Genomic DNA, 26,991 nt, shown 5'->3' on the forward strand with positions numbered 1-26,991 from the left:
ACCCACACGCCCCCCACTCACTCCGGCTGCTGGGGCTCACCCTGTGTGCCCCAGCCAAGGCGGGATAGGCCCAGCATGAACACAAAAGGGGGTGCTCACCCCCTCTATACGTAGACTAGAAAGGCCTGGATTAAATTTGTAAGAGGTACGTAGCTGTGCCTCACGAGCAACAGAGGTGTCCTTCTGTCTTGTAGCTGCCTCACTGTGATCCGGCCATGTTTTCCTGGGGGGCCGCTGTGCCCGTAGCAGGGAGGGAGCACTGCCGTGTGCCAGGCACAGAGCTGCTGATCCCTCCATTCCCGTGTCCAGCCACAGGCCACGAGGGGATGGCATGAAGCTGCCTCCAGGGAAGTTCTGGTTCAGTGTTAGGAAAAAAGCTCCACACGGAGCAGATGGTGCAGCATGGGAGCGGGCTCCCCAAGGAGGGGGTCACAGCCCCAGACCAGTAAGCATTCAAGAATCATTGGGAGACATATGTATATATAGAGATATATATGGTTTAATTTTAGGTTGGGCTGTGTGGAGTGAGGAGCAGGCCTAGATGATCCTCACAGGTCCCTTCCAACCCCGGCTAGCCTGTCTCTGTGAGCTTCCACAGCCTCCTCGATCGCCTTACCCTCCCGTCTCTTCTTCCACAGAGCGGGAAGAAAAAAGCCCTGTAGCTTCGCTACGACCCGCACCAGGCCGGAGTGTGAAGGCCCAGTGGTGCGGGCTGTGGCAGGGGGAGCTGAGCTGCCCTCGGCACTGTCGCTGTGCCCCTGGGAGGGCGCCCACCAGGCACACGGAGCTCCTTGCCCAGCGCCCTGACACCCTTACCAGCGCTGCCTGCGCTTCTCATCCTGCACCACCTCCACCCACACCGCCTCCCGGCCCTCACGACAACACACCACCACGGTTTCTTTCCGGCCATTTAGTTCTAATGTGCCCCAGGTGTGGTACCCAGCACCGGGGGAGGGCATTGCCAGCCGCCTCCGCCCCGCCCCGGGGCCTCCCCTCAGGCGGCTGAAGGGCCTGAAGGCCGCAGCCCCGCCCCGCCCCGCCCAGTCCCGCCCCGCCCCGCCCGGCCCCGCCCCTGCAGGCGCCTCGGCGGCTGTTGCCCGGGGCCGCGGCCGTTGCCGTTGCCAGGGGCACCCGCGTTTGTGGCGTTCGGCGGTTTCTGCCGCCCCCAGGCGGGCAGTGGGAGCGGGGGCGGAAGTGTCGTCAGAGGAAGGCTCGCTGCCCTCCCTCGGTGGAGGAAGGACGGGCTCCGAGATGGCGGCGCCGGAGGAGCGGCTCGTGTCGGACGGGGAAGGCGGCGCCCTGGGCTCGGCGCGGCTCTCCCCGCCCCCGGTCCCGGAGTCTCCCGAGGCTCTGGCGCCTTTGGAGCCGCCGCCCCAGAGCAACACGCTCATGGGGCTGCCCATCGTGGCGATCGAGAACATCCTCAGCTTCCTGTCCTACGATGAGACGAGCCAGCTGCGCCTGGTAGGGGCCGGGGCGGGCAGGCGGCGGGCCGGCCGGCCGGGGAGCCGCGGGGCGGCCGCGGGGAGCCCGCCGCGCCGGCCGGGAAGCGGCCGCGGAGGGGGCGCGGGGGGCCGGGGGGGGGCCGGGGCGGGTCGGGGCGGTCTCCCCGCAGCCCTCGGCCGGGCCGGTGCCGCCGCCGGGGAGGGGGCGCGCGGGGGGGTCGGGGCGGTCTCTCCGCAGCCCCCGGCCGGGCCGCCGTGAGCCCCGCACGGGCGGGCCCGGGGGCCGCGGCCCTCGCTCGGTGCCTTCCCTCCGGCCGCCGTGCGAGGCTGCTGGAGGCGTGTTTCCCCTGGTGACTGCCCGTGGAGGGGAGCGGGGCTATTGTGTCTCGTGCCTGCATTTATTTTTACCTATAGAGCTTAAGCCTGCGAGCGCAGGAGCCGGTGAGCCTGCTGCTCCCGGGACCCTGCCCTATCTAGAAATCAAAGGGGGGGGGGGGGGGGGGAAAGACGCAAAGAGGCCGTTGTCTGCCTGAAAGGCCGCCTGCTTCTTCCTGTCGTAGTAGTAGATCTAATAAAAGATATTACCTCTACCTCTGAACTTTCATAACGCAGATGAAAAAGCACAGCTGTCAGCAAAGAGATCAATATATCTCAGTCCTTAACTGCCTGCATAAGAAGTCTGATGTAAACTATGACATAATATGATAAGCTGCCGTCTTGCTTTTTTTTTAATGAGGTTGTAAATGGAATAATAGTGAGGGAATTAAGCATCGCTTATGTAACCCTCAGTAAACTTGCACTGGCTGCACTGTTGCTATTTTAAGAACTCTTATTAGTCTAAACTGGATGATATTACAAGCATAGTTCTACAGAAAATTAGAACTCTGTATGTCCTGGATCAGCAGCCTGAAGTGTTGCATCCTGACTGTAACTTTAAACTGAAAGCTCTTCAGACAGAAAATCTGGTTTTATTCATACTGCACCACATACACCAACACCTAAATCTTTCTACCGTGCTGTCAGTCCACTGAAGACTTCTGCTGCTTCTGTGAGAGTAGGTAGTGGATCTGTGAAGAAGATACCGTACTGCCTTTTGGGATTGCAGCCTCTGCTTTGGGGTACTTACGGTTTGAATGAAGGGAAGTACATACTTTGGGTGTGCTTTGTGTTGCATGGTCTGTATTGCAGCACTGGACACAGGCCTTTGCTGCAACTTTCTCTTGAATTTTATGAACGGTAGTGCCCGTGGGAGCTATCACTAGTCCGTAGAAGTTTTTTTCTTTCTGTAGGGCTAAGTTAATGTTGTAAGCAATGCTTTGTCAGCAGTGGAGAACAGGAAAGATGGTGGTGTAAGGACTAAACCAGCCGCTGAAGTCTCAGTGCTACTGAAGAGGTAAAATGGAACTTTATGCTGTCATCGGGCACTTGCAAGTTCATTTTTCCAGAAGACCACTGTCCCTTTCAGAAGTTTCAGAAATACGCAAAACCAGACTGGATAAATCCCAACTTTGACACACAAATGGAACAATACTAGATGTAAAACAAACCAAACTATTCCACTGGTCTGTCCCTATTTTTAATTTTTGAGTCAGTGACAGCCAGGAAACTTTATTTCCATCAAATTCCTTACTGTTTTCTTAAGCATATCAGAAGGCAGTGACCGTTCTAAGAATGCCTGTCTTTGTTAACCAGCGGTAATGTAAAGAATCAAAGCCATTCTGGTTAGACCTAGTCAAAAGAGTAGCTCATAACCACATAAGCTTGATCAGCGAGGTCTTTTGGATGGCCATACAGAACTAAAGGTGTTCTTTTGGCAATTCCCTGAAAGGAAAAGACTGGATATTTTAATAACTCCAGATGCTGTTGACAGAGAATTAAATATAGCTTTTAAAAATAGCAATGCCTAGGCATAAATTCATAATAAATTTTCGTCACTTTCAGATTTTGAAAGGCTACAAGTAGCCTTGGGAGACATTTGTGTATTCCTGCTCTAAGATCTGTCTTGCACAAACAGTAAATTTTTCTTCTCTATGAGAACTGACTTGAGCTGCTTATCAAAGATGAATGGGTGTATCTTATAACAAATAGTGTTATGCTAAAGGTAACGCTGCAGGACCATGTTAATTGAATGACAGGATTAAATTGCTTAGGTCTCATAAACATTATAAATGTGCCCAAAAGCAGCCTCATTAGCCCTTTAGAATGCGGCATTCCATGGGATAAGGCATCTTGAGGAAGGTAGGAAGATCTGATGCTGGACATCAGTCAACCGAGTTTGATCATGCATGTGTAGTTATAAAATGTGGATTCCTAAACTTACTGATGCATTCTCTGGATCCCAGCGCTGAAGGAAATGGATGTCCTGATTGCTTTCTTTTTCTGCATCACCTTAGCTCACTGATTTTTTTGGGAAAAAAAGTAATCTTTTGAGTTGAACTGCTGTTGGATCTAGAGTGTGTACAAGAAGACAGACTAAGGAGTTGTCTGGGTGGGAGGACATAGGACATCTGCAAGTTTTCAGATTAAAATAAGAGATAGGAACCTGTATTGTTTCTATAGACCATTATGAGGAGCATAATCTAAGTCTTAAGATCCCTAAGTTACCTTCTGTCACCAAAGGATGAGGTAAAGAATGTTTCCTGCTTATGCAGATTGCCATCAGGGAGGCCAAGACCATGGGCCCTCATTGTGCCAAGAAGCACTTGCTTTCTTGAGCATAATGCTTTCTGCTATTCCTGGTGTTACTGCATGGAAAAGCATAAATGCACCTACTGGTTAAGCAGTGAAGTCAATCTAAAGTAATGGAGACTAAACAACAGGCACTAAGAATGCAGTCTTGTCTGAAATGATGCAAATCTTGAGTTCTCAAACTTGTGTTCAGAAAAAGTGAATGAGAGGAAAAGCAGCAGCATTTTGCTTTCAGTCCTCTTGAGTATTTATTTCATCTGCTTCCTCTGATAGGTCATTGTAAGAGAAACAAAACCCAGAAGATCCTTGTGTCTAAAGCTGTAATCTTCCGGACAAGCTGCAGCCTAGCATGCATGCTGATAGGGAAGCTAGCTATCTTCCAGCTTTTGAAGGCTTCTTTTTACTGTGATTTTTTTAAATGACTTACAGAAGCTCTGGAATTTTTACCTGAGTGGGATAATAATGAGATTCTTATATTCCAGTTTCTTTTCACTTGTATATAAGAGCTTGGAAATGCACTTCTATTCAGGCTATTCCTACAGCAAATGTGATTAAAACCAAACAATCCACAACCTCCTCCCATGAACATTCTGAGGAAAAGGTTATCTTGGATTCTGACGCACGTAAAGAATTGTCTTAGATCCTGCAGCAAACTCGCGCTTATTTTCTGCACAGCACAAATAAGGACTGATAGCATTTGGACAGCACGGCTTTAATCTTCCCCCGGTTTCAGTACATCTGTATCTACAGACATTTCTATTTTAAAGCGTCTTGCTGAAGTCATCAACATTTTGTCACGCACTTATACTTTACCCTAGAAGGGCATTATGGAATATGGTGTCTGTGTAGCCCCTAAGAAAAATATATTGACTCTAAATACTTCAGGCTATTTTAAACTCTGTTATAAATACTGGTTATCTGTTAGTGGAAGAAATAAGATGTGCTTGAGGAAAGGGAAGGTGGTAGTAGTTGTCTAGTAGATTGTGTCAGCTTAGTTTGTTTACAAATTAGGTGGAAAATCAGTTATTTTATGGAAGCTGTTACAGCATGTAAGTCTGCACGCTCAGAAGCAACCACCTCATTCTGCTTTCACATGGTCTTGGAGTAACTTTCTAATACTGAAATTTGAACACAGTGTCTGGTTGGACTTGACATTTGAGAAAACTTGGGCTCTTTCAGCTTTATGGCTAGAATAAGAAAATACTCACAAAAATTTGCAAAGACAAATATGAGCCAATGAAACTTTTTGCTTTCTTATGGTCCACTGAATAGCTAGTACCAAACTGTCTTGGACTATTACAAACACTTAAAAATGTAGTAATGCTACTTCGCATATGAGTGCTGACTATAGTGTCTAAGAAAGGTATATTGTTCCCATAAATACAGGTGCCATATGGTTTAAACGGTGCCATCGGGAACCAGCTGAGAATTAAGAGATTATTGGTAAAATAAGATGCAGACCACCACTTTAGGTTTCTGGTGGTGCCTGTTGTCTGGTGTTTGGGTTCTAGACTGTTTATTGGCACAAATATAGGTAACGTCCAGAAACTGGAGCAAATAATACTTGATGCTGCATAGCGTATGAGCAAAATGAGTACGATTTAAAAAAATCCCGTGTTTAAAAACCTAGCGCAGCTGGTGTTACCCATCGCAGTTTAGTGTCTGGGATGTGGGAGGGCTTCAGCACACCCCGGGTCCTTCCTGCCACCAGGTGTCAGTGCACACGTGGTTAAAGTCACTCCGGGCTTCTCTGAACTCGGAGCTAGCGATGTGCCTGGGATTGTTTTGTCTCTTGTGCGGAGTAACTGCATAGCTAACGTAGCCGTGGTGTAGTGGTGCAGGTACGAACTCCTGGCTACAAGTAAGTATCGTACTCAGAAATGGTATCGGATCTAGGCATCCCTAATGCAGCTAGTATCTTGGAAGAAATATGATGATTTCTTCCAGTAGCTGAAGGGCCAGCATTATTTTTTATACTCTGGAGAGGATTTAGCTGATTCTGTGAAAGTGGCGGAGGGTGTGCTGAGACTGTACCTCGGTAGTTGGCCTGTCTGATCCTTCTCCTTTGACTATTTAGCAAGGAAGATCTAATCCAAAGGAGCATTGACAGATTGACAGGAATTGCTTCATGGTCTGTTTATACGGATCTGTTGGAAAATGATCAGTTCTTACAGAACTTAAACTAGCTGGGACAGAGGAAGGCTCACAGAAAGTAGAATGTATTTAAGTAGTGGCTTCCATATGAACAGAAAATAATTGTAGGCTTTTCTGGGAGAAGTGAGAGTCTTCTTCCTCAAGGTATAAACTTCCATAGACTTTAAAATTATGAAATGAGTAATGTATAGAGGGAAGGAGTGTTTATTTAAAAAAAAAACAACCAAACAAACAAAGGCAAAACTAATCCACTGGAAAGTGGGGTCACAGTGGGAGTTGTGCATTTCAGTAAAAAAAATAATCAATTTCAAAGGACAGTTGGTTCACTAAGCTCTTGCATCATAACTGAATTGCAATTGCTTTAAACTTTTGTACAAGTTGGCTTTGCCTTATAACTGGTTACTTTGTGAAGGCTTAAATTTAGTTGTTTATTGTATCTTCTGCAGCTATTGATGTCCTTTCTCCCTGAATCTGTGGAAAAAAAATGGAGGCTATTGGTATCCAGCATACCAGATAAAGGATTCTGTTAATCAGAGAAGGAAATATTTTTCTTTATCCAAAAAGGAATCTTGTTTCACGTGTACTGCATTGCATAAGTTTTTAAATTTAATTGTGGCTATCTTCAAAAACATAAGCCTTGAATGCTGGAAGAAAGCTAGTATGATTTCTTGTTTTTAAAAGCTTCTTTTTTAAACTACAAAAAAACATGTAACTTGATCTACCAGAATCACTCTGGACACCAAGTTAAAAGTCAGGCACAGGCATTTGCAACTTCCATTAAAATCAGAGGAAATTTCATCTGTTTATATATGGGTGGCATTCATCCTACTGTCTCTCGTTACGCAGTATCAGGAGATTAATTTGTGAACGTGGGGAACATAGCTGCTCCTTTTTGGAGTGTCATGATTGTTGTTAGAGGTGGTGATGCCTTAAGGTCAACTGCAGTTTCTGCTTCTTGAAATGGAGGAAAAACTGATAAGAGAATCTTTTAATACCCAGCAAGTGTGGATAATGGTAAAAGTGACTTGTGGCCTTAATTGAGCCTTAAGTTTTTCTTTTTGCTTAAATACAGGTTTGTAAGCGAATGGACTTGGTTTGCCAGCGAATGTTGAATCAGGGATTTCTGAAGGTGGAAAGATACCACAACTTGTGTCAAAAGCAAGTTAAAGCTCAGCTTCCAAGGTATGTACCAGTTAGAACTGTAGTTACATGTAAATGTACTGGAATCTTTTCAGCAGAATATTGAAAAGGAATTTCTTGCTGGCTAATTCTGCTTAAATATCTTGAAAATTTGAGTCACATTTGGTTTTATTTAATTTTTTTCCAAAAGCAACTTGAACCTAAGATCTAATTACAGAATAATAGTGTGGATGAATGTAAGTTGTCATATACTATAAACTGGAATATTGGAAATTGTGTCTGGTATTTTAAACAGAGAAAAGAAGAGTGGGTTCTGTATTGCTCAACTCTTCTGGCAAATCAAGTAAGGACTCCTAGGAATGAATAAATGCCATTCCTTTTCAAGACTAACTGCCTTCACTGGTGATTGATCTACTACTCTGCTTAAAAAAAAAAGGTTTCTCAGTGCCAAGGATTACATGGGAATGGGGGAGGGGGGTTTGATGTGTGAGCCTTACTGGGAGATAGTTTCTTACTAAAGCAATGCCTTTTCTCCTTTCAGTAAGCACAGCTGTTTCTGTGTGCTATCAGATTTTCCAGTAAGAACGAAGAAAGTAAATGCCACTTGAAGTAGAGATCCTTTGTCAAAAGAGTTTATCTCAACCGAAATTTGTAGCAAGCATTAATAATATATTAAATTTATGTCAACTGCATTGAAGTACTAACTGTAGGAATATGGAGGGATAAAAATATGATGCAGTGTCTACTGCTAGTTATAGTACTGAAAGCTTGTTTTTAAATAGTCCTAAATTATATATTGAGTTTATGGATCCCGTAAGATGTAGCAATTATTCAGAGAACAATTTTTGTCTAAGAAAGCGTAGCGTGCTATTACTAGCTGATTCTTAATCTGTATTGGATTTTTTTTCTGTAGAGACAGAACTAATGTTAGTGGTTACATTTTCAAACCTCAGAGGGTTTAAGGGTGAAATTAACTCTAGCAATTTTACAGTTTCATTTTGTTGATTCATTGTTAAATCAGTGTCACTTAATGGTATGTCTTCTAGACGGGAGTCAGAAAGAAGAAACCATTCATTAGCTCGTCATGCCGACATCCTTGCTGCTGTAGAAACCAGACTCTCTCTGTTAAATATGACTTTCATGAAATATGTGGATTCCAATCTCTGTTGCTTCATACCTGGAAAGGTAAAACGTAGACTGCATTCTGTGAATGTGTATATGTGTTTAAAAAAAGATTGTGCAACTTAACCTGGGACAGCTGGGACAAATTTGTATGTGTGTATATATATATACACTGAAACTGTTCCATATACTTGAAAACACACACACAAGCCAGTGCTCGGCTGTAACAGGCAACATGAAATGAATGAACCAGATTATATCTAAATATTAATTATTTTAAACTTGATTTCCATTTTCCCTTAGAGTCTCACTTAATTCTGATGTTTGACTTGTGGCATATACATCCTATACAACCTTTTACAGGAAACACATGATGTGTAGGGTTTAATTCTGAATTTTAATTGTAGAAAAAAGCTGGAGGCCAAGTCATCAGAAGATGCAGTAATTTAGACTACATATAACACTAAGCACTCAGTCCATCAGGAAGATTTAGGCATCTTTCTTGAGGGTTTGAGTACTTCAGATTAATTGAATTAAGATACTTAGTATGTGGAAACACTGCTCATTATGACAGTGGATGCGGTATTTTTGTACAGTAGGTGGAATTAGTTTTAAATGTAGATAAAGTGTGTTAAATATTAATACTGCTGAACAATTCTGTTGTTTCAGAATACTACCCCAACATAAAATATAAATTATGCAAGCGAGATGTGCCTTAGAGATACCACTGTTTTATAGGATCTGAAAACAGAAGTCCACAAGGGAACTGACAAAACCATGATCTGAGGAAAACCGGTGCAGCTCATGGTTGAAACAAGATCAGTGAATATTAGCCTAATGCTGTACTCATTGATCATTCTGTGTAAGATTTGGATATGTCAGTATTAATTTTTCATGGGCAGATAACTGAATTGCACTGGGATGAATGGAAAGGTTAGCTGTTGGATTCGTGCAAAGCATGGTGCAGGCAGTTCTACATTCGGTACTGTAGGATAGGCTGTTGGCAAGAAATGGTTTTTTGTCTTGAAGAGGTAACCATTTCTGTACACTTGCTGACTTAATATTGAATTAATTTTATATTAAAACATTATAGTTTAATATATTTATGCTATTGAATTAATTTTATATTAAAACATTATAGTTTAATATATTTATGCTTATTTGACTTTATATTTTTATATACCTAACATGTATTTAAAAAAATGTAATATAACATAAAGTCAAATAAACTTAAGTCCTTGATACCACATAGTAAATGAAAAACTTAAAAGAAGTGTCACCTTACTTTTTTGAAGAGTAGATGGACAGGCAGAACTCTCTTTCTTTTAATAAAAGTACACTAATCTAGACCTGGGGCGTGCAGGAGTTGGTCAAGTGAGCTGTGGGCACTGAGTTATAAGGACCTTGTTTGTGTTCGGATAGAACAGCTAATTATTTACTTAGTGTATGAGCTTGCTAGCACCACTACACTGTCAGCACAGTTACCAGTTCACCTGAAGATCCTCTTTTGGTCAAGCAGATTCAAGGCTTAGTGTTCGTTTACAGTCTGTGGTTTCCCCCAACCTGCACTGTTCTCATCAGGAAATTTTGTTTGAATGAAGCTGCCACAGAACTGTCAGACAGTGAATTTGTGTTAGAATATGTGAATCCTGATTTGAGGCTTGGTGTACTGTGTGAGGGTTCCTGGTGATAGCAGTGCTGCTGTAAGATTTTATATTGAGGACAGCAGAAAAATGCTTTGAGGATGATGTTGCTAACAGCATATACCGTGGGTAAAATTAGAGAAGTCTTTTGTAAGCTTGTTGTCTGGTGAGATGCTTTAGTTCTTTCTGGCTTTTGCAACTTTTTAGCTAATCTTCCTTTATTAAAACACAAGATGCAACTGTATTGGCTTACCTATTATTCTAAGTCCTTAAGATCTGTGTTTTTCAGGAGATTCTTAAACTATTCTTAGTCCTGTGCGAAATACCCGTGTCAGTAGTTTCAGTACTAAGAGACCAGGACTCCTATCTTGACCTGCCTCAGACTGTAATTAATTGATGAGTGAGACACCCTGCATCTCGCTGTATCTCTCCTAACCAAAGGGCTTCCTTGTCAAACCTGTTAAGAGGGTGCTTGTGTTCTCTGTCAGCAGTGGATTGATGCTTTATAAATTAATACATTTCAGACTTAATCTGAATTTGAAATATTTTGGGTGTGTACAAGTGGACTCAAGTACATATTTACAGCTCTTTAGACCAACATAATGGTAATTCTTGCTAGTCCATGTGTTTCATAACTGGCTGGGGGAGTAACTGCTCTGCATTGTGGCTAAGTATCTTGCTTCAGATTTTCCAAAAAGAAATGATAATGCTCTGCTGAATATAGATTATATAACTTTGAAGTCAAGTGTGGATATAGTAAAATAAAATTTCACACAGTGAGCATTATTTCATGAGTTTGAAGAGAGTTGTTGTGGTAGATCAAGTGAATAGCTTCTCTGATATATCACGAACAGCGCTTCATTTCAAAAAGCTGATTTAGAACTAAAGCACGCAGTGGTTATGCAATAGGTATGTAGTAAAAGCCCCTGCATATGCCAGCACTTCTAGAATGATCTGAAATAATGGTGCCTTTATCAGAAAATCCTAATTCTTCTTAAATGTTTTAGGTAATAGATGAAATTTATCGTGTGCTAAGGTATGTAAACTCTACAAGAGCTCCTCAGAGAGCTCATGAAGTTCTTCAAGAACTAAGGGACATTTCCTCCATGGCTATGGAATATTTTGATGAGAAGATTGTTCCAATACTGAAAAGAAAGATGCCTGGGTCAGATGTATCGGGACGTCTGATAGGAACTGCCCCAGGTATTAATTCCCACGTATAGTTAAGTTTTATTTAGTTTTTCTGTAAAAATTCACAGCACTGTATCTTTTTAAAGCTCCCTCCCTTAAATGTGAGCTTTATTACATAAATATTGATGATACTTGTTTCTTAAGAACGCTAACTGAAATTCATTTGCTTTGAAATTTAAGGAGTCTTTGTACTACCAAAAGAACAGTCACTTGAATGTATGTTAGAATTATGCATAGTGTGTATTCATTAAACAAACGCTTTTGTGCCACCAATGAATGAGACTTTATCATTGCAATTGGTTGAAATTTGGCACACGAGATGACAGCTCGATGCCTTTTATTTTTAGGATGATCAGCAAATGAATTAGCCTAAGCTGTTGTAGTGCATAGAACATAACTTGTATGTGATATTTTGCTTTCCTGGGGCACTAATAGGCAAAATACTTAAAGGTAATAGTGAAAAGGCAATTAAAACAACAGTCTGTAAATAAACAATTAAACGGATCCTTTGTATACTCTGCCAGACTTTCCAGAATTTTGTGAACCAAAGTCTAAGTTAGTTACCTGTAGTGTTTTCCCTGTGCTGAAAATCTTCACACTTGGGAACTGAGAAATCAACTCTCTGAAGGGATAACTTAATAATTTAAAAAAAATAAATAATTAAATTTAAGCAAAAATTACAGACCTAACTGTAGGAGCTGCTTGTTATTTCTGGTATGTCCTATCCATCCTGTTAGCTATAAGTGTGTATCCAGCCTCTTGATTATATCTTGTTAATTATACCTCAGTTCCATTGAGTCTCTCAGTTGAGGAAGTACTGCCCAAAACTATAGCTGATGCCAGTCGGCTTTTCAAGGCCAAGGCTTTATGTGGCATAAACCCACCTATTTTGTGTAGAGGGAGAAGCGTAACCTAGCTAATGACAACCCTTTGGTGTCACATAACTGTACTTATGCTGGCATGTTAAAGGAGAATAAAAAGAGGAGGATGACTGTACTAGGCTGTTCCAGACTATTCTGTCTGTGTAGCACTGAAAGTTGCATCCTACTTGCACAGCATTGCTAGAAGAGTAAAATTATAGAAAAAAGTGATGGATATCTTTTATGATAGAAAAAGTGAAAGAAATTATACAGAAGCTGTTAGTCTTTGTGATTTGCAGGAACTAAATTAAAATCAAAAGTCCCAAGCTCAAATCCCAGGATCGTTTTAGCATTAGGAAGAATGATTCAAAAGAAGCAAGGAAAACAAATTCCTGACTTCCAGAAAAGTAAGTTAAACCGAAATACCTTGTCAAGCCCCAAACCACAAAGTTTTAGAACTTTAGCTGTCTACAACTAAGACAGCAGAATTTTACTGCTCTGTTGAAATATTTAATATAACAATTCTGTAATAAGCAATTTATAGATGTGGGGTTTTGACATAACATCTGTGACACTAAGTGTCGATGACAACGTAATATCCCTACGTAATTTTTGGTACAGCAAAAGGAGCGGGGCTTATATACAGAAAAGGAATGATGAGCTGTTTTCCAGACGACTGAAAATCTTAAGTATTTTAAATTGAGTTGTGCTCCGAGATTACATGACTGTAAATTGGCTTTCATGTTCACGTAACTTGCAACCAGTATTCAGGTTCATGTTTGGGGGAGTAGGGATAAGCAAAATAGGAAAACTGGGACAAAATTCCTACTTTTGCCTTAAAGTTGCAGAGGATTAATCACAATTTTCTCTGAAGTTCCAGGACCTTCTGCAGCACTGACATCAATGCAGCTGTTCTCCAAGCAGAACCCTTCAAAACAGGAAGTCACCAAACTCCATCAGCAAGTAAAAGCAAATGGCACAGGCGTGACAGCGCTAAAGCGGGAGATGTCAGAGGTTCGCACCAAAGTGCAAGAGCTACAGAAACAATTCCAAGATCAAGAGCAGAAACTGCTTGAGCAAACCCAAATCATAGGTGAACAGAATGCCCGATTGGCTGAGATTGAACGCAAGCTGCGAGAGGTGATGGAGAGTACAGTAGGAAATTCTTCAGGTTCTGGCTCAAATGAACAGTCTCATAGAAAACGGAGGAAGGCGGTTGAATCCACAGACTGTCCTAGGAAATCTAAACGCCTTCGAAACAGAAAATAACTTGGGAGTTCATGACATCTTCAGGAGGATACACTGCTTTAGTAGCCCAAGCAGGTCTGCTTGTTTGGATACTGTGACTAGCTTCATGGTATCACTTAGGCTGCTGGCTCTTCAAAACACCACTTAGACTTGAACAGTAATTTTCCTTCATTGAGACTTTTTCCCTGCTTTCTGTATGGGTGGGCCTAATGCACAGAATCCTTATGATTTGCAATAGTTACATACTAACCAGACCTGCTCTGTTATGTTTTGAAGGGTTAATCTTTTTTTTCTGTGCAGATGTGTTTAAACTTATTTGTGTTTATGCATATGTTCACATAAAATCTTAAATAAATTCAGTCTTAACTAAGAAGTTAAGTGTAAAAACAGATGTCCTGTTCACTTGAAGGAAAGATCCACTTTTAAAATCTTGTTTTAGAGAACTTGACCTTTTTTGTTACAAGTGACCTTGTCTGGAATGTCTGAAAAGTAGTTAATACTTTTTGGAGATCTCTGTAATGAGTAAAACTGACTTCTTAAGCTACAGTATTGGCTATATATTTTTGTAAACTTAGAAGGAAGGGCCTTCTATCCAGTCTTTTCATGCACACACCCTGGTTCTAGGTCTTGGGAGCCATATTCTGCATTTGCATGGATAGATGCATGTACAGCTTAGTCAGCCCACTAAAAGCACTTGCCTGAAATTGTTCTTATCTTTGGGAGTGAGCACAAAGACCTACAAAGCAATTTCTTTGTTCCTCAGCCATAACTTAGGACCTGCTTTCAGCACAACCACTTTCTTACAGTGAGGTGGTCTCACATCGCTAGCTGCAGGAGAGTTGGAACCCAGGCTGTCTGCCACTTTCGCTGCCTGTAAATTGCAGGTACTGTTAGCCAAAGCTGGAGAATTGAGAAGCGACCTATGCATCACTTGATTCATAGGCCAACATCTAATAAGTATCAGACAAACTGTCCCTACAGTAAGCAAGCTCAGGGGGACATCATTTGAATGAAATACTGTATTATGGACAAACTTAAACTATTTTGTGTGTATGTGTCGGGGGTGGGGTGGAAATTTCTCTTTGACGCTGATGACGATACTCTAAGCTTTCCTTATCCTAAAAGGTAAATCATTTCAGACAAAGCTTTAATTTCTTTTGCACTTCTGTTTTGAGCTTGTAACTGGAAAAGCATGTCTTGCACTGTTCAGTCTCTCTGGTCACTTTAACAACCTCAGAGTTGTGTACAGTGATTTTCCCCACCCCCCATCTGTATATTTTTGGAACCTTATACAAATACCATTGTCCTTAGTTTTGTTTTAATGTACTAAAGTATGTAGCTTTATCTTTGACTTATGTTTCTTTTTTTTATCATCTGCTGCTCTGGGCTTAGGCAGTACTGACTTTAACTTGGTATGGCACTGAAAATGCAAATGCTGCATTTGTAGCTGTTCAAAGTCTTTGATACTACTACCATGGGTTAAAGTGCAGGTTTCTCGTATGTTTTGTATGGTTGTCAGCACAACATAGTGGTTGTATTTAAGTCACCAAAAAAATCAGAAATTGTCTGGTCAAATATTACATAATCGTGGGAAAACTGACATTTTTCCTGGACCTTTAGCTACAGCTTTTTACTTCTAAAACATACTAGCTCGTATGAGAAGTAACATTGCAAATGCCTAATTTTTGGCAGACATTTGATTTTCAAATAAACTTGTTGGGTAGTTTGAGTCTTTTAAAAAAAAAAAAAAAGGTATGTTTCTTAAGAAAAGCATCAAGGAAATGATAAAAGGTTATCTGAGGGAAAGGTTAAACTGTTAAAAGGAGCATTTGCTATTACTGGTGTTCCATGGCTCAGATTTTTTTTTATTGTTAAAAGAGGTCTTTAAGACAGATACCTGCTGTTCAGTTTAAAAAATACTGGCATACACTTTATCTTTTAAAAAATAATTTTGAATCTAAGGGTCAGCATGATAGCTATAACTACTGTGTATCATTTGATATAAATTAATTTAATGGTCATTCATGGTGACAGATTCATGTAAAGGTCTAATTACCGGGTATTTGTGGCTAAATACTTCTAAACAAGTACAAACCTGCGACTTGGGTTTGCTGAAAAGGTTTATTCATACATCTCTTCATGTGTTTCACTTTAGTTTCTTTATTCACTTCTAGAAGATGCAAACAGTTCTCCCCCTTCACAAATACGTAAATCGTTTCAGGTTATTCAAGAGTACGGTTTATTTATATGTTAGTGAATCTCTAGCTGTGCGTAAACTGAGCTGGAAAGAACAACAGCAGCCTATTGTCACATGAAACATTCTCGGTGAACGGTGCCAACTTGGAACCTTCAACTCAAGGAAGTCATGCGCTGCAAGTTTGCAGGTGCATCCTGATCTTCTGTGTGCTACTAAGTATGGTAAAACTGAATGAGGGCCATGAAACTGAAGGGGGTAAGTGGGGACGGTTACAAGCAAACTCTGAGAAATGCCGCAACAAAGGTACGCCGCTGTTTCATTTTTCACTTCCGGGGGAGTGAGGGAGACATCAGTATCAGATGGCTCTCAGACTGGAATACACACCAGTAGTATAGATAGAATGTAGAAAACCAAATGGGAAAATAGCTGGAACATTAATTTCTGACACCATGTTGTTCGTTGTTAAAAAAGTATGCGTTTTGCAATATATTAAGAAGCTGATAAGTAGCCTGAAGTAAAACTAAATCACTTTTGACGATACGTTTCTGTGCATGTTTATGTGAATTGGTCTATCGGCCTCAAAATTAGAGGGTTAGTAGCGATTAGTGTCTGCACGATCTGTTCAAGGAAGAATGCCAAACTAGTGAGACAAAGATGTAACTTGATGAACTTACATGAAGAATCATTTTATTTGCAGCCAGTGTTCAGTTTTAGTACATGTAGCAAGGGCTGAAATTGAACAGCTCAAGGTTGACAGAGAAGCTGATAGTGTGTTTTACAGTTACTTTCTTAAAATAGCTTAAAGCTACTGAGGCTAGCTTTCCTTCTTTTCAAGCTTTCCTTTTTTTCCCCTAAAACCGGCAGCTTGCTTTGTACACTGCTTTTTGTTTCATAGTAGGGTTGGGGATTTTTTACAAATTTGCATATCTAGTGAACATACTGAAAATGGTATTGGCAGATACCACAACAGTACTTTTTGATGGAAAAGCTGTTTGCAGCTGGGTCTTGCGCCCCAAATTGAACAAGCTGTATGTAAATGCAGTATGTAAGCACCTTCTAAACAAGGGCTAATGGATGTAACAGGTGGAAGCCCTGAATGAAGAAAGATACATGCTTAACACTAAATTTCTCAGATTAAAGAGCAGACGGAAACAAACAGTAACTTCTTCAATTGCTGATACTTGCTCAGGACAGCACATTAATTTAAGCAGAAGTTCATTAATGTTATGAGGATGCCTTCACATAACTTCTGAACATAAAAGGTAAGACCATACTGAAGAGAAACTTGGTTGTTCTTACTGAGATCTTCTAACAGTTAATTGTGGGATGCACTGAGATTGCCTAAGGAATTTTCAGTATCAAGAGCCTCTTGAAATTAGGATGACACAGGATGCAGTTAAATGTGCCTTCAGACAGGTGAAGACTACCTGATTTCTTCGCATTCCTGATGATTTTAAGAAGGTAACTGGCAGATTATAGTGAGAGATGGTTATTTCATTCCTAAGAAAATTCGGTTTGGACTACTTCACAGCAACGTGTCTACTAGTTGTGAACTATTCTGATACTCTCCAGCTGCATTCCTGTGCTACTTTGACACTGTACCTGGACCAGCTCACTTGCCCGTGTGCTCTCCACTCCTGCAGTTGTCCTTACTGGATCTCATCTTCCTGGTTGGATGAGCATGTGCTGCCAGCTTTGGTTTACATTTGTCACGAACAAGTGGTTTAGGTTAAGTTGCTGAAGAGCCAGCCACTCTAGGATTTTTTTCTAGCTTTGTGTCAGCTGAAGATGTGCTAGGTTGTGGATCTCTTTTCCCTTCAGAAGGGAAAAGGTCAGATAGAAAAACTGTTAGCTTGCTGAAGACCTGATAAATCTGGATTTGTTGTATGGACTGCTTAAACTAGAAAGACTCGGTGATTAAATAGGAAAACCGCTTTGTATTCCAGGACACTCAGGCAATTAAATTTTCCAAAGCTTTCTATTTAATATTTTTCTTAGTTGTGTAAGCCTTGTTTGGCTGCTATGGAATGTTTAGTTTATAAATCTGGGATCTTCTATTTAATTACCAAACTGAAACTTGTGACCATTTACAAACCTATATGCATTTTGCAGTACTGTAGACCTGCCTCTGTGTACCGAACTCCTGGTACTCTGTCTCTCCCCCTGTGCTCCTGTTGGCAGTTGCGACCTTTCTTATCAGCAGGCCCATTCGTTCTTTTGGCAAGATCCTTCTGGATGAGAAGGTTTTTAGCAAAATGATGGATAGCAGTGCTAATATTTGAACTACGACAAGAAGGGAACATTTTCAGAAACATTACATAAAGCGTTCAGAGTGCAGTTGAGTGAAATGCTTGTGACCCTGGCAATTTTGCAGTCAGCTTCTGCACTGGTAACTCAAATGCACTTCCTGGTTTATTGTGAAGCAGTCACTGAGTAAAAAGTAAAACTGAACATCCCCTGCAAGGACAAAATGCCTTGCTGAAATCTAAACGTGTTTTACTTCCTACGCTGCACCAGTCCTCACAAAGTCTACAAAATTCATGTCATGTGACTAAGGAAGCAAAAGCTGTGAATAAACTTTCATCTCTCCTCTACTTGCTCCCTTTTTCACTTCTAATTCACATCCTAATACACACAGACTAAAAATGCATGTAAACACAAATACTCGCACAGCTGTTATGCTTTTTAGAGCCTATGCTCTATTACTTTAGATTGTAAACATGTTCTAGTAGGAACTCGATTTCCCTTACATTTGCACCTTCGCACATGGGGCTGTTAGCTGCCAGTATGTATTAGCCTTTTTTATTCGTTATTACTAATAAATTTTAAGCGATGCATCACAAACCTCAAGTTACTCTTATTACATTAATAGATAAGGTATAATTAACTTTGTGATAACTTCCTCTTGTTGTTTTTATCACTGATTTAGATTGTTTTAATTTGAGTGGATTTATGGACAACTACAATTCCAAGCAAGCAGCCATTCAACTTCTACATAAAGTAATCTTTGTAACTGAACTGCCCACAGTCAATATTATATGAGAAACATGCAAGGACAGATTAAATGGAGATTAGTTCTCACGGAGGAGTTTGTCAGAGAAGTTTGTAAACTATCTTACCACAGAAAGTGAAGAAAACTGAGACCTTGGCACAGGTGTTTTGAGTTGTAGTTGAGTATCTTTAGCCAGCTTATAGAAATCTAGATTTTGGACAAACGATAGCTAGTCCCTACAGGCACACACCTCTTACCTTTGGAACAAAGTGCTTTTTAAGGAGCTGCTGTAAGATGCGGTTCCTGTTCCCGATCTCAAGCAAGCGAGCTGCACGACACCGTCTGCGGTGGCTTCTGAGCAGGTTGTCCCCACAACTGGAGAGGGGCAGAGATGTCACGGGCAGCTAAACCTGTGCGAACACCACTGCAGGCCGGAGGCAGGCGGGGCGGGCCGCGGGCCGCGGAGGCTTCTCCCGCCCGGCTGCCTGGCCTGGCGGCGGCCCTGCCCGCAGCGCGGTGCCTGGCGGGGAACGCTCGGCGCGGGAGGGCTCCCGCCGGCACGGCCAGCCTTACAAGCCGAGAATCTTCTCTTTCTCCTTAAGTAATAGTTATGCAGGGGCGTTGTTAAAGGCACCCACAGCGCAGGCAGCGACAGTGCCGGGCTGAGAGGCTCGCTGCCTCCCCGCGCGGCTCCCCTGAGGCGGCAGCGCCTCACGGCCCCTCGCCGAGCCCGCCGCGGCATCTCTCCCCTGAGAGGGGATACATACACACACAACACGACTTCCCTGAGGCGGAAGCGGGGCCCGAGGGGCAGCCCCCGCCTCGCCGGCCGCCGCCACCACCGCGGCTCTGCCCGGCGGCGGCGCCAGAGCGCGGGGGCAGCCGCCACCGGCCCCTCAGGCAGCGGCACCGCCGGACGCCGCGCCCCGCCCGGCCAGGCCAGGCGAGCGGGGGGCGAGACGCACAGGCGGGGCGGGGCCTGTCAGCCCTGACAGCCGGCAGCAGCCAATGGGGGGGAGAAGACGGGCGGTGGGCGGGACGCCCGCCGAGCCGCCTCCGCAGCGCTATAAAGCGCGGTGCCGGGGGGCGACGCGGCGCTGAGCGGGCGGGCGGTCCGGGCTGTGTCGGTGTCGCGCTGCCGGGATGGGCAACACCGTCGCTAGGGAGGACTTCGAGTGGGTCTACACGGACCAGCCTCATGCCGATCGCCGCAAGGAGATTCTGGGTGAGGAGGGGGGCCGGCGCTGGTGCCGCCGCTCCTTGCCACCGGCTGCGTGGCGGGGGGGGACACCCCACAAAATGGCTGCCAGCCGCCCGCGCCGGGGGGAGGCCCCGCCACCAGCTGTTCGGGGCCCGCGGGGGGCGGCCTGGGCCCGCGTGAGGGGAGCGGCGCCGGGCGCGGACGAGGGGGCGGGAGCCGCCGCCTTGGCGGCGCTGGCGGGGGAGGGGACGGGACGGGAAGGAGCGGGGCGGGGGGGCGGCTCGCCCGGCCTCGCCGCCTGCGGGGACGGAGCCCCAGCCCCGAGGCGCGGGACGGGCGGCCCGGGCTTCCATTTCGAGCAGCGAAGCGAGCGCCCGGCTCCGGTCAGCGCGGCGGCCCGGGCTGCGGGGTAGCCGAGCCGGCGCCTGCCTGTCGTGATAAACAGCTCGTGTGTCGCGATAAACAGATCACGTGTCGCGTAGCGGTCAGCGCGGCGCCCGGTACGGGGTTAAGCAGCCGCGTCGTCTAGCGAGACGGCCAAGATGGGAGCGCGCCTGCTGCCGCCCGTGCGAGTCACGCTGGGCTGCCCGTGCGGAGCCGCGTCCTTCCCGAGGAGGCTGGAGGGGGCCCCGGTGCTTTCCATGGACGTGGCTAGTTGCTGAGCAACAGAAAAATACTAAAATAATTTAATTTTTGAAAGGCTTCACTGTAGCAATGAATGTCACAAGTGGAAAAGCGGGGCGTTTTCATTACCTCGGCAGACAAACCCTCATTGGGAGGAAGGGAAGAAATCACAGTCCCTGCTTTTGTAATCCAATTGGGATAGCCGGCTGTAGGGAGAGCCTCTAAGTGATTCCTTTTTCGTTTAATTCTTTCCCATTTAGCTAAACATCCAGAGATAAAAGCGTTAATGAAGCCAGACTACAACTTAATCTGGGTGGTTATACTGATGGTTCTTGCGCAGTTGACTGCCTTTTATCTAGTTAAAGACTTGGACTGGAAATGGGTGATCTTCTGGGCATATGTTTTTGGAAGCTGTATTAGCCACTCCATGACTCTGGCTATTCATGAGATCTCTCACAACAGTGCCTTTGGCAACAGCAAAGCGATGTGGAATCGATGGTTTGGAATATTTGCCAACCTCCCTCTTGGTCTCCCGTACTCCATATCCTTCAAGAGATACCACATGGATCATCATCGTTACTTGGGAGGCGACGGAATTGATGTGGACATTCCTACTAACTTTGAAGGCTGGTTTTTCTGCACCCGTTTTAGGAAGTTCATATGGATTGTTCTTCAGCCTTTTTTCTATGCCATTAGACCTCTCTGCATCAATCCGAAACCCATTACACGACTTGAAATAATCAATTTATTGGCTCAGCTTTCCTTTGATATTGTGATATATTACTTATGGGGAATCAAATCCACTTTTTACATGCTTGCTGGTTCAGTACTTGGACTTGGGTTGCACCCAATTTCAGGACACTTCATAGCTGAACATTATATGTTTTTAAAAGGACATGAGACTTATTCCTACTACGGGCCACTTAATTTGCTCACTTTTAATGTTGGCTACCACAATGAACATCATGACTTCCCCAATATTCCTGGCAAGAGCCTTCCACTGGTAAGTTTACTTCCAAGGTTATCACTTTTTCTTAAAATAAGTCCTACTTGAACTTTAAAAGCAGGTTCAACACTGATAGAAGAATGAAAGTTTGGAATTTAAAAAAAAAAAAAACCAGACAAAAAACCCCAAACCAAAAAACATCAAAACCCATCCAACTCAACAGTTTCTAAGTTGAGTGATGAAGGGGGTAACCACTTACCATTTTAGTGGTATCCTGAACCAGCTTCCAGTGTCAAGCCCCTTCCATGAATGGAGAGGGAAGGAAACGCATGTCTTACGCTTTGCACTAACTTTAGTTTTCTGTAATTACAACCAGCCTTCTGATTTCTTCAGTTTGTAAGTATGCCAAAAAAAAAAAGTAGGTAAGAAGAAGTTGCAGATAGCTTCAGAGATTTGTTGGCTTTGTCCTTGAAATTTTAAGGACAGTATTGTAATGCATGCTTATCTGTCAGTCTCTTCTATCACTGATGTTCCCTGGTGGGGAAGAGAGTTTGAGGTACCTGCTCATGTTTATTGCACTGTTGACAAATGTTTAATAGCTTTCTAGTTTGGAGTAGCTCAGTTTTCTCTAGAGAGAACCTTTGAACCCCAAGTATCAGCTGTACGCTGACAGAATTAAGGCTTCAAAGCTAAGAGTTAGACCTGTCACATCTGCATGAGTAGCAGATGTGAATTTCCAAACTAGTTTCTCCCCACTTCAATCTTTGTTGGTTTCTTTTAAGCAGGAGCTTAATTCTCATTGTATGCGTTTCTGAATTGGAGCATGGGAACACAGGCTTCCCAGGGGTTACACCTAAAACTCATCTCCAGGGAAAAGTGTTTCCCATCAGAGACTACATTTGCAGTTTGACAGCAGCTGTGGTGTTGGTCTGGTACTTTGTTACTGCACTTGGTAACAGTTAAGACCTTGTAAACTTGTGCCTTTGGAGTCTAAACTTGATTGTTACTTCTGTTGTGAGTCGTGGAATTGTACATGAAGTCTACTCCAGCACTACTTTAGCAGGGCAGGTAAATTCTGTAATTGGTTTGTTGAGACTTCGGGGTTTTTACCTTTTAAAAATAAGATGATTTCTCTTATTCATAGATTTAATCTTTCAGATAAAGCTGAAGTTGCTTGAACTCACCTTTTGATACCTAGATGAGTGCTGGTGAACCAGCATTTCATTTGCACCAGTACTTAAGTTGTAGACAGGGAATTTCCCCCCCCCCCCCAAGTATTTAACTGCAGAGGCAAATACCCAGCTTTGCTACAGGACTCTTAACCCACAGCTCTGATAAGAAAACAAAGCCTTCTTTCAGAACAGTGCAGTTAATTTGATTGAACTGGACTCTGCTATGCTATGTGCCAAAGATCCTGAAGTACCGAATACTTGATTTTAGCTGGGGTACTGGTGAGCTGAGAATAATTACTGTTGAATAAAAGTATACTGGCTAGATGCACTGATTGACAGGTGTGGTGATGGATCAAAACTATCTTTAGCTCCAGACCAGGAATGCTAATATCTTGGGTTTGTTGCTTCTATAGATTACTGTTTTTCTTCTGTCTAAAGCTATGGAATTTAGTGAAAAATCAGGTTTGGGCTGTTCAGGTTTTTAAGGCTTTAGGTGGTTGGCCTTAAGTGTATCAGTAAGGATATCTAACTGAAACTCTAGGTCTTAGTTTAAAACAGTGGTCTAGCTAGCAGGTACATCCTGAGAATAAAGTCTCTGGAAGCAGCTTGTGTTCATTCTTTTAACATCTGTCTTTAGAAACAAGATGTTCCTCAGAAATAAGATACTTTTTTTTTTCTTCCGAGCGCTGAGGTTTGAAACTACATGTAAAAATAGCCATGTTAAACATCTCATCCTAGAACTTAACATCCTTTTTAGTGATACTTGTATGCTGATGAGTCATCACTGAATGGAGCCACCCACTTCCACTAGCAACCATACTGCTTGCTTTTGTGAGCAGTGGGTAGCACAGAGAATGGAGTTCTGAGTGCTAGCACAGTTTGTTCTGGGTAGCTTCAACAGAAGAGTTTCACGTGAAGTCTACTTAACAATTGGAGTTGCTTTTTCCTTCAGAAAACTTAAATGTTGTAGTGCTCGTAGCCTTTCCTATAGAATCTAACATCTAAAATGAAACTTTACTGCTCTACATTAAGTTACAGGTTGAGGATTGTAAAGTTGTCATGATTGGTGCTAATATAAATAGTAAATAAACCTCCTATCTCCTCTTTAGGTGAAGAAAATAGCAGCTGAATACTATGACAACCTGCCACAATATAACTCTTGGATAAAAGTACTGTATGACTTCGTGATGGATGACACAATCAGCCCATATTCACGCATGAAAAGGCAATTAAAGGGGGAAGTGAAGCAAGATTAAGCTTCTGCCAACCAAAAAACCTTGAAATGTCTGCTTGCTTTAAAGTGGCTGGTATAAGGTCTCTTGCTAAAGCTGTTCACCAGTGTCCTGAATTCAGATCTACAGCAACACAGCAATGCATCCTTAAGGATTTTGTAGCAGACTCCTACCAGCTATAACATTCCTTGCAGTTCTCAGATTCATTTGTTTAATGTGTCTGTTTGCCGAAGGATCAGCGTTATATGTGTAATGCTGAATCACTCTGTTACAGAATTTACTTTGGCAGGTGTTATATATAAAATCTGTCTGCCTCTTAGTATTTTAAAAGTTCTCAATGTAGTACCCTGGCCACAACATGCTATTTAGATGACTGTAGTGTTAAAATGCTTGCCTGTTAATTCTAAACTAACACAGTTTAACTTAAATCTTTTGTTGAACCTGTTTCCTAACTTATGGGTGGAAGAACTAAATTTGCACAGAAATGTTAAGTTGGCTTTTGTTTAAATGTGTAATATGTCATTTGAAGCATTGCTTTAAAGATCTACCTTTTCTACTGGAAGTACCTTAAAGGAGCACTCTATCAGAACGAAACGGCGTCTTTCAGATGGCTTGTGTGACTTGCTTGTAAAAAGGTGGGGAATTCAAGGGTATTGCCAACTTTGTGGGTCCCCTGCCTACTGCCTAAGCTGCTTGTGTCAGCATATAGCTTGAGCAGCCAGTGTTTTAGATTGTACTGTGTAAGCCACTAGTTAACCTAATATAACTGATCAGGTTTTTCATATTGGAAAAATCTTGTTGCAGTTTGGGGTATTTCTGGTCTGCAAAGAAAAATCATTAGGCTTGTCCTAATTGGTTCTGCTGTTACCATGGTTTAAAATGTTCAATCTATAAATATTTGCACTCGGTTGGAAGCTTGGCTTGTAGGGAAAACTGAATCAATTGAAGCACATACTGTTCTGGCAAGCAAGGCTAGCTGCAACCACTGACAGCTCTACCTATTAAGCACATCAGTCATTGTGTACTCAGAAAGGTGTTGCTAAATGATCCTGACTTTATTTTCCCTAAACCTACAGTACCCTACATAAACATTTGTCTGTCTTGCATATTAAAATGTGAGAGCACAGGTAGTGGTATCAAAATTTCCTGCTTGAGAAGTTTTTAAACTGGGAACAGAGAATGGATAGAATTGCTAAACACTGAAGGATCTCTGTATACCTCAGCACAGTGTATTTGCTTTCTGTCTTCTAATGCATTGATGACAGCTTTAAGCTGTCAAAAGATGGCTACAAATCACCTTTACACCTCAAATGGTGATCCTATGGATTGTTCTTCACTTACCTGAAAGATGGAATCTGATGAAGTTGGAAGTCTTAGCTGTTGTCTGTACCTGTCTGCTGTAAGTTGCTTAACTTTTAGATGCTTTCATCTCCTGCATTTTAATTTTTTTTGGAAGAAGCTGAGTGCCTGACAAGAATGTGTTGGTGCATCTTAAACCTTGCTTGATTGCGGTCCTGTTCTTAATGTGTGTTTTGTTTAAGTGTGGGCCTCTATTTGCGGTTAAGCAATAGAAATATTATGAAAATGTGCCAACCACTTAAAAAGCGACTTCAATGATGCCAATAACCTGCTAGCCAGCCAACATATTGCTCAGGGTTGGGTGTAATGGCAAAATATATCCAGTATTTCTATATGTAATTTAAAAGTAAATATTAAAGTAATATTGGTCCCCTGATGCTGAAGGAATTAAGCTTTAGAGAAATTTGGTATTTTTAAGGCAGATGGAAGACCTGTTCTGTTGAGTGGTGGTACAGATGAACTGCAAAGAATCCTTGCCTTCCCTTTCTACTCGGAAGAAAACTGGCTTTGGTTGAAAGACTTGAATAGGCTTAAGTTGCAAAAACAGTTTCTTTTTAGGCCACTTAGGACTGCTCAATTTAAGAAGTGAAAGGTGGAATTAAATCCCTTTTGTTGATGGTTTAACACAGCGGGATGAAGGAAGGAAAGCATCTTGAAAAAGTTTTATAGCTAAAGCTAAAGAAATTCAGTTATCCTAGATGAATACTTAAGATAACCAGAGTTCAGAGTCAAGATTTTATATTTGGGTTTAGTTATTTGTGGAATCACTGATGGCCCTTACTGTCCTCCCAATGGGTACTGGAAGTGTGAATTCCTGCTTTTAAACAGGACTGAAGTTACCATCTCTTGTTTAAAATGGCAAATGTTGCTTTAAGGTGTTCTGACTGATTTTTCACTTCAAGAGCTGCAGAGTAGTGGGGAATTCTGAGGGAAATACCTGCTTGCCATAATCTTTCTGAAACACCTGCTGGACTAGGTTAATTTGAGCCAATGAGACTTAAGTTTGGATCTAAGCAATGGTCTGATTCTCACAAGTATTGGTAATTATCATTTAGTTACATAATTCCTGTGTAATGCACAAAATGCCTTAGCAGCTAACTTTGGTAGCAGGGATTCTGCCAGAGGCAGATCTCTGAAAGTTACCCTATATTGCAGTTCCATCCTTAAAAAAAAAAACACCAGACTTAAAAGCAGGAATGAGGACCACCTGGACTTACTTCACTTGTGTTTGATATATTCTAAATGAGTAACTAGTTTTCTCTGGTCATACTTATAATGTGGTGTTCAGTCCAAAGGCATGGCACAGAAACAAGAGATACCACATTTTGGTAAAAATACACATAAATAATATTGTTACTGTTTTTTTAAGGAATTAAGTGATTTTTATTAGTGCTATTAAAATATACCTGGCAGAAACAGGCTAGTATAATTTTTGAATTTATCTGAAAGTTGCAGGGAGCTTTGAATAACCAGCGAAGAATAAATTAAACCTAAGGAGCATTCAGAACCCCTACAGTTAACCCAATTATAAACTTTTAAAAAATCTGTTCAGATGGAATGAGGTAACTTTGGCATTTCTATATGCTTGTTGGGGTTTGCTCCTCTCTGTGTAACTAAAGCATTTTACTAATTTGTCCATTTGGCAAACCTCTCCTTTATGTGAAACCAACCAGGAGTTTAACTGTCAAAACACAGCTGACTTTGGGTCAGTGGTGTTAAACACATCATCCAAGTGCTACAGGAGCTCTGAATCCCCGTCAGAACTTTGTTCTGAAAT

At 42.5% G+C, this 26,991-nt stretch overlaps 2 protein-coding genes and 1 long non-coding RNA gene across 4 annotated transcripts; 2 read left to right on the forward strand and 1 right to left on the reverse strand.

The window, feature by feature from the left end:
• Positions 1 to 1,164: 1,164 nt before the first annotated feature.
• FBXO28 (F-box protein 28) lies at positions 1,165 to 14,836 on the forward strand. Of its 2 annotated transcripts, none has more exons than XM_037405946.1 (5): positions 1,165 to 1,464; positions 7,360 to 7,469; positions 8,474 to 8,612; positions 11,200 to 11,395; positions 12,543 to 13,066. In XM_037405946.1, exons 1-5 carry the CDS (start codon positions 1,252 to 1,254, stop codon positions 12,719 to 12,721), a joined length of 837 nt encoding a protein of 278 aa, XP_037261843.1. In that variant the 5' UTR covers positions 1,165 to 1,251; the 3' UTR covers positions 12,722 to 13,066. The 2 variants fall into 2 exon arrangements, with proteins under 2 accessions (XP_037261843.1, XP_037261842.1); XM_037405945.1 differs by lacking the exon at positions 12,543 to 13,066 and adding an exon at positions 13,118 to 14,836 and having other exon boundaries at positions 1,201 to 1,464.
• On the reverse strand, positions 8,044 to 19,604 carry LOC119156318. Its single transcript, XR_005107069.1, has 3 exons — positions 18,938 to 19,604; positions 13,073 to 13,171; positions 8,044 to 8,604 (listed from the first exon to the last, which is right to left on the reverse strand). It is a non-coding gene; the product is annotated as an uncharacterized LOC119156318 (long non-coding RNA).
• Positions 19,605 to 19,728: 124 nt separating this feature from the next.
• DEGS1 (delta 4-desaturase, sphingolipid 1) lies at positions 19,729 to 25,590 on the forward strand. Its single transcript, XM_037405953.1, has 3 exons — positions 19,729 to 19,905; positions 20,766 to 21,508; positions 23,733 to 25,590. The coding sequence occupies exons 1-3, from the start codon at positions 19,824 to 19,826 to the stop codon at positions 23,877 to 23,879; spliced, it is 972 nt and encodes a 323-aa protein (XP_037261850.1). The 5' UTR covers positions 19,729 to 19,823; the 3' UTR covers positions 23,880 to 25,590.
• Positions 25,591 to 26,991: the final 1,401 nt, after the last annotated feature.

The sequence above is a fragment of the Falco rusticolus genome, chromosome 12, assembly GCF_015220075.1.
Source record: "Falco rusticolus isolate bFalRus1 chromosome 12, bFalRus1.pri, whole genome shotgun sequence".
Lineage (NCBI taxonomy): Eukaryota > Metazoa > Chordata > Aves > Falconiformes > Falconidae > Falco > Falco rusticolus.